Source organism: Leptopilina heterotoma, unplaced genomic scaffold, assembly GCF_015476425.1.
Source record: "Leptopilina heterotoma isolate Lh14 unplaced genomic scaffold, ASM1547642v1 Lhet_169, whole genome shotgun sequence".
Taxonomy (NCBI): domain Eukaryota; kingdom Metazoa; phylum Arthropoda; class Insecta; order Hymenoptera; family Figitidae; genus Leptopilina; species Leptopilina heterotoma.
In genome coordinates, this window is record NW_025110885.1 from 24950 (window position 1) to 41351 (window position 16402).

General features: G+C 27.0%; 2 protein-coding genes across 3 annotated transcripts; one reads left to right on the top strand and one right to left on the bottom strand.

The window, feature by feature from the left end:
* Window positions 1–2550: 2550 nt before the first annotated feature.
* On the bottom strand, window positions 2551–14258 carry LOC122499534 (RNA-binding protein 25). 2 transcript variants are annotated; one of them, XM_043607949.1, is made up of 12 exons: window positions 14053–14258; window positions 13292–13442; window positions 12856–13216; window positions 12498–12692; window positions 11996–12111; window positions 7310–7512; window positions 6299–6950; window positions 5532–5949; window positions 5230–5448; window positions 4789–4961; window positions 3761–3907; window positions 2551–2874 (listed from the first exon to the last, which is right to left on the bottom strand). In XM_043607949.1, exons 2-12 carry the CDS (start codon window positions 13397–13399, stop codon window positions 2782–2784), a joined length of 2685 nt encoding a protein of 894 aa, XP_043463884.1. In that variant the 5' UTR covers window positions 13400–13442; window positions 14053–14258; the 3' UTR covers window positions 2551–2781. The 2 variants fall into 2 exon arrangements, with proteins under 2 accessions (XP_043463884.1, XP_043463885.1); XM_043607950.1 differs by lacking the exon at window positions 14053–14258 and adding an exon at window positions 13897–13918.
* Window positions 14259–14564: 306 nt separating this feature from the next.
* On the top strand, window positions 14565–16384 carry LOC122499525 (E3 ubiquitin-protein ligase CHIP). Its single transcript, XM_043607934.1, has 4 exons — window positions 14565–14890; window positions 14951–15149; window positions 15436–15749; window positions 15840–16384. Exons 1-4 carry the CDS (start codon window positions 14774–14776, stop codon window positions 16080–16082), a joined length of 873 nt encoding a protein of 290 aa, XP_043463869.1. The 5' UTR covers window positions 14565–14773; the 3' UTR covers window positions 16083–16384.
* Window positions 16385–16402: the final 18 nt, after the last annotated feature.

A 16402-nucleotide genomic window follows, 5' to 3' on the forward strand; every position in this document is an offset into this window, starting at 1 on the left:
GGCGCGAATTTCAAACTATCAAAAAGTAATTTCAGATTCAAACTTTAAAAAAATCCAATTATTAACTAATTAATTATTCTTGTTTATTAATTTAAAAAATTTTAATAAAGTTATTTATAAAATATTTCGACAAAATTCAATTATTTTCTAAAATTTTAATAAATCCTTCGAAAAAATTCAATTATATTTATAAATAAAATAATTCTTTGCAAAAATTCAATTATTTTTAATACAATTTTAATAAAATCTCATGAAAGAATTCAATTATTTTCTAAAATTTTAATAAATCCTTCAAAAAAAAAATTAAAATATATTCATAAATAGTAAAATTCTTTGCCAAAATTCAATTATATATTTCTAATCCAATTTTAATAAAATTTCAAGAAAATATTAAATTTTTTTTTTTTTTAATAATATTTCTCGAAAAAGTTCAATTATTTTCTAAAATTGTAATAAATTCTTCGACAATTAAATTATATTTTATAAATTAGTAAAATTTTTTGCCATTTAATTATTTTTAAAAAAATTTCACAAAAGAATTCAATTTTTTTCTTAATTGGTTATAAAATTTTTCAACAAAATTCAATTATTTTCTAAAATTGTAATAAAATTTAATTATTAAATGTTTAATTTCATTTATTAACAGACACGATTATTTTGAAAACTTGAAAGAAATTATTTATAAAATTCAATTATTTTCCAAATTTTCAATTAAAATTATTAAAAAAAACTCTATTATTTTAAAAAATTTCAAAGAAATTCTTCAAAAAAAATTTAATTAAAATTTTTTAAAAATTTTAACAAAATTCTTTGCGAGAATTCAATTATTTTCCTAAATAATAGGAAAATAGGAAAAATCCTTCTTCGAAGGAATTCAATTATTAAATTTTTTGCTAAAATTCTTTGCAAAAATTCAATGATTGTTATTGTATTAATTTTAAAATTGAAAATATTTAAAAAGATTGTTATTATTATATTTTTAATTATTGTACATTAAAATTAATAATTAATAATTTACTTTTCAATTAAATTTTTTTAATTAATTTAAATTTTAAGAAGAAACAATTATTTGAATTAAAAAAAATTATAAACAAATTTTGTAAATTTTATTTTAAATTTACGTTTTATTGTAAATTTTCTATCCGAAAAAAAAATTCTTTCTTTAATTAAAATTTAATACACTTACTTCATAATTTTAGAAGTGGCTCGTGTTAAAACAGCATCAATATTCTTTTTTTCCCCACAAGAACATTGGTATAGCTATCTTTGAGGGTAGTTTATTCTTCGGTGAGCAATAAATTACGATACGGTACGTTAGAATAAATTACAGAAGCAGATCACAGGAAGGGTGCGAGAGTTCTTTCTGTGTTTTTCTTCTTTTTTTTTTGCCTTGAGACGTTACATACATTTTGCTTGGTACCGCGGTACAAGACCACTCTTCTCGTCATTTCAAAACGTCAGGACGAAAAACGTGCAACGATTGCACAATTCACAATTCCATTTATTTACCTCGTCTAAATCGATAAACTTCTTTAAATTCAACTTCAGTCTTTAACACTCACACAATTTTTTTTCCCCCAAAAAGAAGAAAAATTGAAAAAATTTTCTATCTATGTATCAAATCAAATAAAAATATTTTCCAATAGAAAATTTCTTTTGAAATTGAAATTTTTCTTGTTTATCTAATAATAGAAACAAATTATTAAATAGAATTTCTAGTAAAGTAAATTATTTCTTATTTTCGATTTTTTTCTTTCAATTTTCAAGGTGCGTAACAACGTCTCCCGAAGTGGTTTGATCGCAGTGCTACTTCACACATTATTTGTCGCTAAGTACATAAAAGCTTTCAAGGGTTTAAAACAAGCGGGCGTTAATAGCAGCGGGTTATTGTCTCAATATTCAAGTACAAAACGCAGCACCAACCTTTTAAAGATTCTTTGTAGTTCACTGATGGCCCCTTCTAAATTTCAAATGAACGTTCCTTTTAATCCTGGCAATTCAAAATCGACACTTTTCTAACACAGAAAAAAATTTCCACTCGCCAAAAAAAAAATTACATAACTTATCAATAAAAATTTCCAAAAAAAGAAATCAATGAAATCACAAATGAACATTGTTTTTCCTTGTAAATTATCTTATTTCAATGAATTTAAAATTATTCAGGATTACATAAATTTTTTTTTCAGACAAAAAATAATATATCATTCCAGTACAAAATTGCACCACTTTTTTTAATACTGAAATTATAAATAATTGATGCACATAGATAAATAAGTGTTAAAAAAGTTTTTTTTTTCTTTTAATATCGCAGATATTTCAATAATAATAATAATTGTACGAGAAAAAGAAAAATTATGAAAATCGATAATACAAAGAAATAGGAACATTGATTTCCAAAAATTAATTCATTTTGTTTTGTTAACTCTTTTTTTTACTGGCATACATACTCCTTTGCTGCAATCTCAAGTAACAGACATTCAAAAATAAAAAAACAAAAAAAATCGTAAAGTTAATTTGCAAATTGTAATTACAAATAGTTATTTCATCTTCTTTTTCTTTTTGTAACATTTGAAATCTCGGGAAGTGTGTCCATTTTGTTTTATCACCGCACGATCAACCGCGGTTAAATTATCAATTATCATATTTCAAAATAATGATACATAGATAAATGTATATGAGTTTTTAAAAACTACTCATTACACCAATATTGTAGGAATTTCTTTTGTGTTGCAAAAACTATAATCAGTTTCAATCGTTTATAAACACATGAGAATTTATTCTTTATTTCACTAAACCCATTTTTTTTGCTTCAACTTCGTATATTAGTAACCTCCACATTTTTACCACGAATACCTCTGCCTCCTCGTCTAATACCTATAAAAAAATTAGTAGAAAAATTTAATGAACTGACAATTTTTAAAAATTATCTATTTTTTTAAAAGCTATTTCTTATTTATTTATTTTATGTTTCTATAATTACAAGGTTGCCACGAAAATTTGTTTTCGCTTTTCCTTGATCTTCAGACAAAGTTTTAAATTTTTCTCTGACCTTAAAAAATATTCTGATTCACATTACTGTTACTTCTCCAAAATTATTTTCAAGATTTCGTTTTAACTATTTTATAGAATTTTTATCTAAAATTCCATTTCTAAATCAATTATTATAAATTATTTTTGCGAAAGTTCTTTGAAAATTCAATTATTTAAACAAAAAAAAAGTTCATCTAAAATAATCCTGAAATCAACTTGTTTACAATTAAATTTTAGAAAATAAATTTCAAACAATTTAAATAAAATTTTTTAAATGACTAACTTCTTCAGAATTTCAAATTTTATTTTTCTAAAATTTCAAATTAAAACTTTGTAAAATTCAATTATTTACAAAAGTTGTAAACTGTAAATAATTTATAAATAATTATTCTATAGTTCTTCAAGAATTAAATTATTGAATTGTTTTAAATAAATTCCATTTAGTATTTTATAAACTTCAACTCTTATCAAAAATGGAAGAAACTTACGGTTTTGAATTAAAATTTGAGGTGACTTTAAAGTTTACAAATTCTATAAATATAATATTTTTCCAGTGCTTCTGATAAAATTCCCTGACTATTCCTTAATTCCCTGATTTTCCTGAACTGTGGCAACTCTGTATAATTAAAGCTTTCCGAATTTTTAACTGACTTTTGACAATTGGAATTTTTATACCTATTAGAAAAAATTTACGAATAAAAAAATGTAAAATTTTAGATTAATTTCTCACCATTTGTACATCGTCGAGAATACCCTGTGGAGAACTTCCAGCCATGACTTTACTGCAAATAAAATCGACTAACGTTGGTTCAGGTTCTCCAATATATTCAATAATCTTCTTATTGATCCAAGGACGTATTCTCTTTTCCATTAGTGTCTGAAAAGAAATAAAAAACTATAAATTTCACAATATTTCATTAATATAATCAGGGTTGCAAAAAAATTAATTTTGATTAATTAAGATTAATTAATTAATTAAGATTTTCGAAAATTTCAAATTAAAATCTTTTTAAACTTAATCTTGTTACTGTTACTTCTTCAAATTATTTTCATGATTATTTCAATTATTATTTTCAAGAATTTTTAACTAAAATTCTTCTTTAAATCAGTTATTTATAGTAATTTTTGACAAAGTTCTTTGACAATTTTGAAATTGTTTACAATTTACAATTTAAATTACTAAAATTTTTCAAAAACCGAAATTTTTTAAAATTACTAATTAAATTCATTAAAAAATCAAATTTTCCTAAATTTTACATTAAAATCTTTTGAAATTCATTTAATTATGAAAATTGTAAACAGAACTCTTTATAAAATTCAAATTTTTTTTTATTTTTTAAGTAAAATTATTCATTACATAATTTATAGGTATTTAATATAATTATCTAAGAATTAAATTATTTCAAATAAATAATTGTCAGAAATAAAAAAATTTACCGTTTTGTATTAGAATTCGTGGTATTTTCATAGTTTATGAGACAAACAGAAAAGACACAAAAATTTGGAATTTTCTTATGAATTCTAAAAATTTCATTTTTTTCCCAGCATTTTTATAAAATTCCCTGACTTTGGTAACCTGTCGCAACCTTGATAATTAATTTAAATGAATCCAAATAAAATATTAATTAAAAAACGTTATTTTTGACTTTAATTTATTTTAATAATTATTTTAATAAATATACTTTAATAATTAGAAATCTTTTTTCAAAAATAACAATACAGTTTGAACAGAAAATTCAATTTCTTTAAATTACTTACATTATCGATTACAGCCCAATCGAGTTGATAACCAAAGAGTGCAGTTTTGTCTGTCGGTATTTTATCGATAAGAGATTTAATATGCTTTCTCTTCTCTTCTTGTGATTTTGAATTTTCCTCCTTGCCAGACTTCGCGTTTGTCTCATCTTTCTTCTTTTTATCTTCACCGTAATCTAGTTTTCAGAAAGAGACGTCTAATTATTAATAGCAAGCGCATAGATTTCTATTTTGATAGTAAAAAATTGTTTAATTTATTAATAAGAAAGAATTTTAATTAAGAAAGAATTGATTAATTTATTTTCTATAGTTATTAGTCACTTCTTTATTTACTAAAATTATAAGCCATTTTTTTACTTATTTAAATTATTAGTGTTTTCTTCATTTATTTAAATTAATATAAATCTAAAGTAAGTTATCAAAGTCTGAATTTAATGAACTTACCAAGAGGAACAAGTTTTCGTTTCTTCGAATTACTGGTGGTATCGTCATCATCATCATTATTAAAAACGTCCTTAACATCAATACGTCCCTTTTTCTTGACTTGATTAGGATGTGAATGCGCATTCGTAGGTAATGTTGGACTCGCAGGTGTTTTGTTTCCTACGGCATGATCATTGGTGCGCATTCCACTGGCTCCCATTGCAAACGGTACAAAATTACCTTTTAGAAAAGAGAATAATTTTTTTTATCACTCTGCTGATAAATTTTTGTACAAAACGAATACGGTAAAAAGTAATACTCACTGCCGCCGGTTTTCTCCGGTTCACTAACGAGAGACATTCTCGAATCTTCATCATGATGCGGTGGCATTGCTTGTACCGGTGTTGTTGCTCTAATGACAACTGGCGATGGCCTTTTTTCTTTCGAACTCTCCCTGTCAATTTCAATTAATTCCTCATTTTCATCTCCGTCACGATGATGATTTTGATGATGTCTATGATGCCTACGATGATGATGATGTGGTCTCGGCGGTGTTCTCGATGGTTCCGGTTGTAATACGTCATCGAAATGAACACCGTCATCGCTATCACTGTCAATTGGTTCGGTTTCAATAGGAGGTAAAATTTCGTTATCATTCTTCTTCAAAAGCTTTTCATCCTCGTCGTCGAGTATCGTTATTACCGGTTTGGGTTTGTATTGCTCTTCCCGTTCCGCTTTCAACTGAAAATTACATATTTTTTTTGTTAAATTTTAATATTAAAATTTATTTCTATTGCATTATTATTCAGGGTTGGGACAACAATTTTATTTTATCTTTCCCCGACTTCTCCCTAATTTACAGACAAAATTTCAAAAATTTTTAATTCAAACCTTTTTGAAATTAAACAACTTATAAAAAATTGTTATAAAACATGAAGAAATCGATCACTCCGAGTCTTCAACTCGGAGCAATCGATGTCTTCATGTTTTATAATAATTAAAAATGACTGACTTTCTCTGACCTGTGGCAACCCTTTATTTTATTATTAAAAATTGAATTGAGAAAAAAGGAGATAAAAAATGATCATACCCTCTCAAATTCAGCATCAGGATCAGTTTGTGAAGCATCGGCGTGTATTTTATCGCGAAGACGTTGCAACTCTTGTCGTTCAGCGCAACGATCACGTGAATCAGTTTCAGCTTCGGCTGCTCTTTCTTCCAAGCGACGCGAAAGTTCTTTACCCTTGTAATATTTAGCGTCATCCCTGTCATCGTCATAATCCTCAAGAAATTCCTTGAGTCTCTTTGCTTCTCTCTCCCTGAGATCTCGTTTCGCTCTTTTCTTTTCTGCCTCCTTTTCGTATTCCTTCAATTTACGTCTCTCTCTACCCTCCCAAGTTCTAAGACGTTCCTGATAGGCCGCGTCCTTCTCTCTAGATCGCCTATCATTTTTCTTTCTCTCCTTCGCCTCCTCTTCCTCCTCACGTTCACGAAGAATTTCCCTCTCACTTTTTCTCGCCTCTTCCCGTTCCCGCTCACGATCACGTTCACGCTCACGTTCCCGTTGTTCCCGTTCACGTTCTCTTTCACGATCACGTTCCCTCTCTCTTTCACGTTCACGTTCCCTTTCTCTCTCCCGTTCCCTCTCACGTTCCCTGTCGCGATCTCTGTCCCGATCCCGATCCCTGTCACGGTCACGTTCCCTGTCACTTCTTGCGCGATCTCGATCACGATCCTTGGATCTGAAAAAAATTTAGTTTTCATTTTTATCAACAGGCTTCGCATTCAATAATTCATTTTTAAAAAGTACAATTTTTAATTTTTACGAAAATTTAACAATATTCAAAAAAATTTGAATTAAAATTATTCAAAAAAACGAATTTTTTTTATAATTTCTAAATTAAATTATTCAAATATGAATAATTTTTTGTTAAATAAATTCTTACGTTCTTATTCTTATTTATTTTTCTACAGGAATTAAAATTTTAACTAATTTAGCTAATCGTAAAAAAAAATTAGTAAATAGTAATTTTTTAGTAAATGAGTGAAAAGCCTCAAAGACAAAATAATTAGATAAATCAAATAAATGAAAATTAAATACCTTGACCTGGAGCGTCGTTTTTCTCTTTTACTTGTACTGTCACCGCGGGTCTTACGGGATGGGCTTCCGGGTTCAGCGTCATTATCTTCTCGATTTCCATCTTCGTCGCGTCTATCTTTTCTCTCCCTCTCGCGCTTTTCTCTCTCTTCTTTTTCCACAGCCTCCTTCTTTTTCTTCACTTGAGCCTTTTCCTCCTCCTGCTTCTATAAAACACAAGAAAACACACATAATGAGTTCATTATTTCCATGGGGAACCTCAAAAGTCGAAACTCTTGCGAAAAAGAACTTTCTTTTTACCTTTGAACTAAATAACAATTTTTTTTTTTCTAGTGACAATCAAAATTTTTAAATTACAATAACAAGAAACAAAAAAAAAGTTTGAATGTATAAAAAGTCATAATTTAAAGTAAGAAAAAAATTTTAACTTTTCTTTTAGGAAAAAATACATTTTCCCCTCATAAAAATATCTTTGCTTTTTCCTTCAGTTTTTTTTTTTTTTGAATAAACAGAAAAAAAATGCCTTTATGGTGTAAAATTAATTTTTTAAACTAGAAGGACTAGAAGGATAAATTGAATGTTCATACATGTAATATGTTTTCTTATCGATGATTTATACTCACTCTGTTGGAACGTGCTTGAGCAGCAGCATCTTACGATATCTTGTTAACATATCAAGTACCTAAGTGCACGTACAAACTTTGGAGACGAACGTAAGAGCTCCCTTAAATCTATCTTATCAACTAAGTACCATTATTTTTTTTTAACCATAGACGAATCGTAGAAGGCCACCCAATGTACTTACAACATTGCAAATGTGCCTATTTATGTTTCGATAGTGTTTTTTTTATTTTTCTTATAAATATAACTAATTACGTAATATTGAAATATAGGGCCATTGAGAGAAGAGAATATCCATATAATTATGAGAAAGTATTTAATATACCGATTAGAAGTGGAGTCGTCACGAAGAAGGATATCCACCAATACATCATTCGTATTTGCCGAGATACCGTCGAATTGTCTGTCAACATTGTTCCTTCTGGTTATGGATATACGCGGCAGCTGTTGCACCAAACTGTTGAATATTAAATGCACAATAGTTCGCCCACCCTATTTTTTTTTTTTTTTTTTTTTAAGAAAACAACCATCTCTTACCCAAATAGCGCCTTAAAAGCTAAATTAACTTTTTTCACCCTTTAATAAAGCCAACTATGGATTATTGACACAAATTTTCACGCCTCCAGTCAATTTGGAGACAAACTTCATTTTTGTAAAATGTAACTTAAAGTTCCTGTAAAATCAAGTAAATTTATATTAAGTCAATTAATTATTAATTAGCTAATTATTTAATTAATTAACGAATTAGTTAGCTAATTAATTACAAGATTCGTACTCGATAATTAATTTTTAAAAAGGTAGCAAAAAGTAGCTATTGAAAAATTAAATTTGGCAACTAAATTTTTTTCATAATTTCTAAATTAAATTACATATTCAAAAATATTTTAAATGATTTGAATATAAAGCCTTCTTTAAATTTGACTCTTTCCAAAAATTACAATAAAATGTTTGAAAATAATCGAATTCTTTCGAAGAATTTTAATAATTTGAAGAATTTTAATAAAATTTTCAAGAATAATTGTATTTTTCGAAAAATTCATTTTAAATTTTATTAAAAATAATTAAAATTAAATTAAATAAATAATTAAATTCCTGTGGAAATTTTATCATTTATAAAAAAAATAAATAAATAAAATTTGTAAAAATACAAATTCAATTATTTCAAAGAAAATTTACATTTGTACGAAGTATTCAATTAAAATTGTACTGAAAAAAGTTGAATTCTTCTACAGAGTTTATCGCAATTTTTAAAAATAAGTATATTTTATAAACAAAATTTTGTTAAACCTTTAAAAATTCAATTTTTTTCTTCAATTTTAAATAAAATCTTATTAGAAAATTCTACGAGAATTCAATTATTTAAATACAAAAATAAATAATTGATAGAATAATTGAATACTTATGAATAACTATATCAACATTTTTGAAAATAATTGATTTCTTTCAGAGAATTTTAATAAAATTTTAAAAAATAATTACATTTTTCGAGGAATTTATTAAAAATTGTATAAAAAATAATTAAAGTCCTGCGATGAGTTTTATTATTTTTGAAAATCATTGAAATCTTGATACGAATTTTATAAAAAAATTTTAAAATATTTGAATTTTTAAGAAATATTTATTATTTATAAAAATAATTGTATTTTCGGGAAGAATTTTATAAAAATCTTTTTAAATAATTGATTTTTTTTTAGTAGATGAGTACGAAGCCTGTAATTAATAAATCAATTAACAAATTAGATAGCTAATTAATTAACAAATCAAGTTAACTAATTAGTTAGCTAATTAATTACGAAAACAGTCAACTAATCAATTAACTAATTAATAAATTAATTTTTAAAAAAACATTTGGACAATAATCCTTAGTTGAAAAAATTGTCAAAACAAAAAATAAATAAATAAAAGAAAAAAAAAAGTGCTATTTTATTGAAATGGGTGTGAAGGGATAATTAAAAAATTAAATTATGAGAAATATGAATCAATATAATGACCGGAGGAATTTGAAGTTGTCAATTGTCTAACAGAACTACAATAACCGAGTGAAGTTGTGTTGGTTTCATGGTTTTTATGGAATTTACTCACAGTGTGAAGATGACTTGGTCAGTCAGAGGTGGATCTGGAGAAGCGCGCACCTAGGTACTACGAACATGTCTGATCGAGACGCTGACAGAAGCTGTTTACATAAAATAAAGACAACAACTGAACAGTCTCCATCGTGATGAAAGATTAATTTCAGTTTTTTTTTTCTTAAACAAAAATACCGATTCTTTTATTTTTCTTTACTTTTCTACTTATTCTTTTTTCTTTTATTTATTTATTTAATTTATTGCTCTAAGTATCCCAGCTTCAAGCGTTTGACTGTTTTCTCTGGCCCTCGAGTATGCTTTAAATACAAGAAATGTGCAAACGTATCCTATACATTCATTTTACATTATTAGATTATTAAATATTATTAAATATTATTAAACATTATTAAATTATTGAATTATTAAATTAAATATCAGAAATTTCATTAGAAATTATAAGTAATTACAAGTAGATAATTATAATTAATTATTCTTTTATAATTATGTAATATTATTACTGTATTCCAAAAAGTAAATGTATTTAATTGATCCTTCAATGTTATTTAGTATGGATTTGTGTCTAGCGATTGCGAATTTAATTCATGAAATAAATAAATTTTCTATCCGATGATCGCTTTTGAAAAAAAATCAAAAACATTTCTTCATTTTAAACAGGGTTGCCACAAGAATTGCAAAGAAATTTATAAAAAAATTTTGTAAATAATTGAATTCCTTTGAAATTTTTATTATTTATGAAAATAATTTAATTTCGGAGAAGAATTATATTATTTATAAAAAATCATTGAATTTTTGACGAGAATTTAAAAGAAATTTTTAAACATTATTGAATTTCTGCGAAGAATTTTATTAAACTCTTGAAAATAATTGAATTTCTGCAATTATTTGTAACTTCTTCAAAATTCAATTTTTTTCAGTACTTACTTTAATAAAAATTCATGACTTTTCTCTCATTTCCCTGACCTGTGGCAACCTTGTTAAATTAAACAATTGTTCACTTGCTCAAACTATTGGAATTATTTCACGAAAGAAATAAAAATTGGAACAGGAATATTTGTTAAATAAAAATTGATAAAAAATTTGATAAAGGAAAAAATTTCCAAGTTAACAATGAGAATGAGAATGTTTTTTTTTTGAGTTAGTTTTGCACATTCTTGTCATGTTGATATGCACTGACTTACCAGCTAGATTTGCAGCATCAGTCTTTCGAAATAACAAGGGTTGTTTGATGATTGACTCCTTCAGAGCCATTGAGTGAGACAAAAGGTGGTCCCCGCACACAGCATTCCTAGACGTGTGCATTTGCTGTGTGCGACGCAAGCTGCCTGTTATTATAATTACAGCAAACGAATCACGGCTCCAGATATTTAGAGCTAACTTAACACACTCACGCATTCCATTCTCATAAACTTAATTCTAATAACAATCACTAATTTTTTTCCCTCATACAATCACATACACATCATTTAAAAATTTCTTTCTTTAAATCTATACACAAATTGATCTCGAATTATTATAATTATTAAGAGGTATATAGACAAAAGCAAATTGTTAAAAGAAAAATAAAACAGGACAGAACAGAAAGAGAAAAAACAAGTTTAAAGAAAACTTTCAAAAAAAAAATAAATAAAATATTTTCCAACATTTTTTAAATTTCCGTTTAAATTTTAAATTTAAACTTTTAATATTTTACCTTCTTTTTACATTAATCAGTAAAAACAATTTCAAACTTCATTTGAAAGAAAAGTAAAACAAATTTTGAAACTAGATATTTAAATTAAAAAATAAAATAATAATTTCTATTTTTTAACTTCTTGGAAAGAAAATATGTTGAATTTAATACAAATTTAAATTTTTTATATAGAAACAATTGAAAATCCTGAATAAAAATTTAGCGCTCGATTAACGAAAATAAATTGTAAAAGAAAGAAGTAAAATAAAAGAAGATTTTAGAGTAATAAATAAACAATTTTTGAAAACCTACCTTCATGACTTCTCTGAATTTTCCAATTTCCCGAGTGATTAAGTCCCGCTTACTTTCCTCTATTTCCGCATCGTCTAGATTCAACTGTTTAGTTGACACTTTGACCGGATGATCATCTGCAAGAAATAAATTTAAGAATCATTAAATTATCCTTGTAATAACTTCTATTCTAAATTTTTGTAAAATATAATTATTCTCCAAATTTTTAGTTAGAATTCTTCAAAAATATTATTATATTTAAAAGTAAAAAAATAAATTCTTTAAAATATTAAATTTATTTGAAATGAAATTTGACATAATTTCCAATTAATTGGAATTTTCAATTACATATTTCCAAAAATAATATTTTAAATAATTATTTTTAACATTTTGGAGAAAACAAGAAAATCTGCTAATATGTGACTTTATTAATTACTCAAAAATAATCAATTGGGATCGAAAATGAGTTTTTTAAAATAAACTAAAAAACGAAAAATTTTAGTAATTTACTATTCGAATATACCTGGAGTAGATTGAGCTACTTCAATGTCGCCAGTGTGTTCATGTATAATCTGATTAATTCGAGTAAGAGCATCGGAATCAACTACTCTCATTACTTCGTCCATATAATCATCTCCATCATCGCCGTCTGCGTTTTCTGTTGGCGTTTCATCCTGTAATGGTGACTGTCCACCGCGAAGTTTCTTCCTTTTTTCAGCTGAAAAAAGAAATATTGTTAACAGCTTAAAAAAATACATTTTCTCTAATTGTTAGATAAGAAAGTACTTTTTGTTCCCGAAAATAACACATTTTGTTTCTTTCTTTCATTTTATTTTTCCTTTCTTCTATTTATTTTATTTATCTTTCTTTTAATAATTTACCTTTGAATTGATCCAAAACAACTTTGGTCTTGGCGTCAACTTTAACGACAAGCTTTTTATTTCCAATTTCCATGTCATGAAGAAGACGAACGGCCCTGAGACCTGCATCTGGACCTGCATACTCGCAAAATCCAAAAGCCTGAACCCTCTTCCAGGAGAGGACATGACCACATGCACCTAAAATGTGTCGTATCATCACATCCGGAGCACGATCCATAATATTTCCAACAAACACCGTCACTGGTGGACCTGTTTCACGCTCCCGACGTCGAGGTGGTTCTGGACGTGGTTGAGCGTTATTACGTGGATAACGTACAGCTGGTGCAGAAGTTTGCATCGCAGAAACAGGCGTCGGAATCATCTAAATATGGAAAGTTATTCTATTTACTTATACAACAAAAATAAAAATTTAACAAAATTATCTTCAAAAACTTACATGCGGCATTGGCATAACACCTCCAATTATGGGAGGAGGAGCACCCACCATATAAGGCATGGGGGGCATTCCCGGTATTCCCATCGGTGGCTGTCCCGGATAAGACATTTTCCCTCTTTTCGACGATTTTCACTTTAAATTACAACATTCACTGAAAATAAAAACAAAATTAACTTTTGTTCACATAAATTTCAAAGCTTAAATATAATACTTAATAAAATAAACAAATTCTAAAAAGCACAGAAACAATAGAAAGTTAGTACAAAAGAACTAAAATTTCCAAAGTGCATAAACGTTGAATTGTTTATAAAAAACTACACTGATAGAAAAACGAATCATTTAAAAACTAACAAATCGACAACATTACCAACAAATAAAACTAACATTAAAATAACATTAAACTACAGAAAAAAATTACAACTACAAATGTACATAGAACTATTTATTAATAAATAATTATTCCTTTAGCACTTGACACGAACGCACGCTATAAAATTTAGCCATTTCTTGACAACTTCTTTCGCAATTTTTCAGATTGCAAATTCACGTACACTCTTCTATCTTTTTAATAAAAAAAATTTTTCCTTAATTTGAAAATAACTTACAAAACTAAAAAATTCTTCAATTATACCATAAATATTAGAAAGAAATCACATTTTTAGAAAAATAAGAAGTATAGATGCTATTATAATGTAGCCGAATCCAAATGGAGGGCAGATAACCTAACCATACTAAAATAATATTGATGAAAAATTACCCACCTTTTATGCCATTCACACACCAGTTTCAACATCTAATCACTTTTTCTTCACTCACAATAAAAAATATGTCATTTTAATAAAATCACCGATACTTTACACTATTCCACAAAATAATTAATAAATTTTTTACAATTTCAATAACGTTCAGAAATTGAGGCTTTCTCCGCCATTTGCAATTTTGTCGGGCACTTATCGGCTACTGACACATACAAACACATATGAGACGCATAAAAAGCGCAGGCGCGCATTAGACTTCCGGTCCTAGTACGTACATTAAATCTTCAATCTTGTTTATTAAATCGCAAATTTGGAATCTCATTAAAGAAGATTTAACATATTTTAAAAGAAAGCAGATTAAAAACAAATATTTCATTTTTCTGCAAATTCATAATCTCTTTTATAGAAGTAATGTATGTAAAAAATTTAAAAAGCGGATGTATCAAAGTTCTGGAGTTACCCACCCCTGTCTTCTGACGTTTCATACGTAAACACACGAAGTTTTACGAACATTCACGAACACAAATTTTAATAACAGAGATAATTCGAGGTTATGAACTCATCATTTCTTTGTTGATAATTTTTTTAAGCAAATTGTTAAACTTATGACGTTTTTTTATAAGAATTTTTCCTTGAAAATTGTTGTTGAATTAAGCGAGTCATTTGTTTTCTAATTTTATGTGTTTATAACATTATTATTTTTTAAGCCAAAGAGGCTGTCATCATGAGTAAAATGTACTCAACTGCAAATCTCTCAGACAAGGAGTTAAAGGAACAGGGAAATCGGCTGTTTACTCTTCATAAATACGAGGATGCTGCCAATTGTTACTCCAAGGCAATTGTAAGTTTCAATTATTTCAAAAATTCACCTAGCTTCCGACTGTTCATGTCTATTCTTTAGATTAAAAATCCGAATCAAGCGCTATACTTCACGAATCGAGCTTTGTGCCATCTGAAATTGAAACGATGGCAGTCTTCCTGTCAGGATTGCAGACGTGCATTGGACATCGATCCATGTTTGGTGAAAGGTCATTTTTTCCTAGGACTAGCCCTTTTGGAATTGGAATTATACGATGAGGCTATTAAACATCTGCAAAGAGGTGCGATTTCATGTTGTCATTTTCTTTGAAATGATTTGCAATTTTTCTTTATTATTTAACAACAATTACAAGGTTGCCACAGATTAGGGGAATCAGGGAAAAATTAAATTAAATTTTTGTGGCAACTTTGAATTACTAACAGACATTTTTAAAAATTATTTTCCTTTTCTTTTGTATTTGTTATTTAGTTTTGTAATGCATTTTTTCTATTTTAAGATTTAGAGTATAAAATAAAATAAATCAATACCTACGAATTGATAATTTAATTTATTGAGTACAAAAATAGCGGTGGACTTGGCAAAGGAGCAGAAGCTAAATTTCGGGGACGATATGACCTGTGTCCTGAGACAAGCACGTAAACGTCGATTTCAGCTCAAAGAAGAACAACGAATTGCACAGGATATAGAACTCCAAACATACCTAAATCAACTGATAATCGAAGAAGCGCAACGTAATCTCACTGTTTTAAAGGATAAAGAAGAAACGGAAAATAAAACCGAAGCCGATTTGGCGCAATGTCGTGAAGAAATTGAAGAAAAACGTGATACTTGTATAACAAGATTAAACGATCTGTTTTCAAAAGTCGATGATAGACGACGGGTAAATTTTTACAATGAATAATTTTAATAATTTTTTTTCTATAGATTTTTCTAAATTAATAAAAAAAAAATTCTTTTATTCAAATAACAGAAACGGGATGTGCCAGATTATTTATGTGGCAAAATCAGTTTTGAAATTCTCCAGGAGCCTGTAATCACACCAAGTGGAATAACCTACGAGCGTAAAGATATTGAGGAACATCTTCAAAGGGTGGGACATTTTGATCCTGTCACACGTGTTCGTCTAACACAAGATCAATTAATTCCGAATCTTGCAATGAAAGACGTCGTTGATTCATTTCTTCAAGAAAATGAATGGGCACTTGACTACTAAAATTTTTCGCCCAAAAATATATGTAAGTTCAGTCGTCATGACGTCAAATGATAGAATTATACTATAACTAATTTATTTTTATTATTCAAGCTTAAAATATAATTTTTAATCTTGTTAAAACGCACCAATATACACAGCCAATTTTTTTTATAGCAATTGATTTGTTATATCAAAAGATAAATTTATTTTTAGTTTCATATTTAATCTATATGTATATCGCAAAGACAATAGTTTAGATACAAATGTGTCTTTAATTTTTGTCTACAAATGTTTTATAATAAATCAATTAGTCTTTTTTGAAATTTATTCTTTTCATTGAA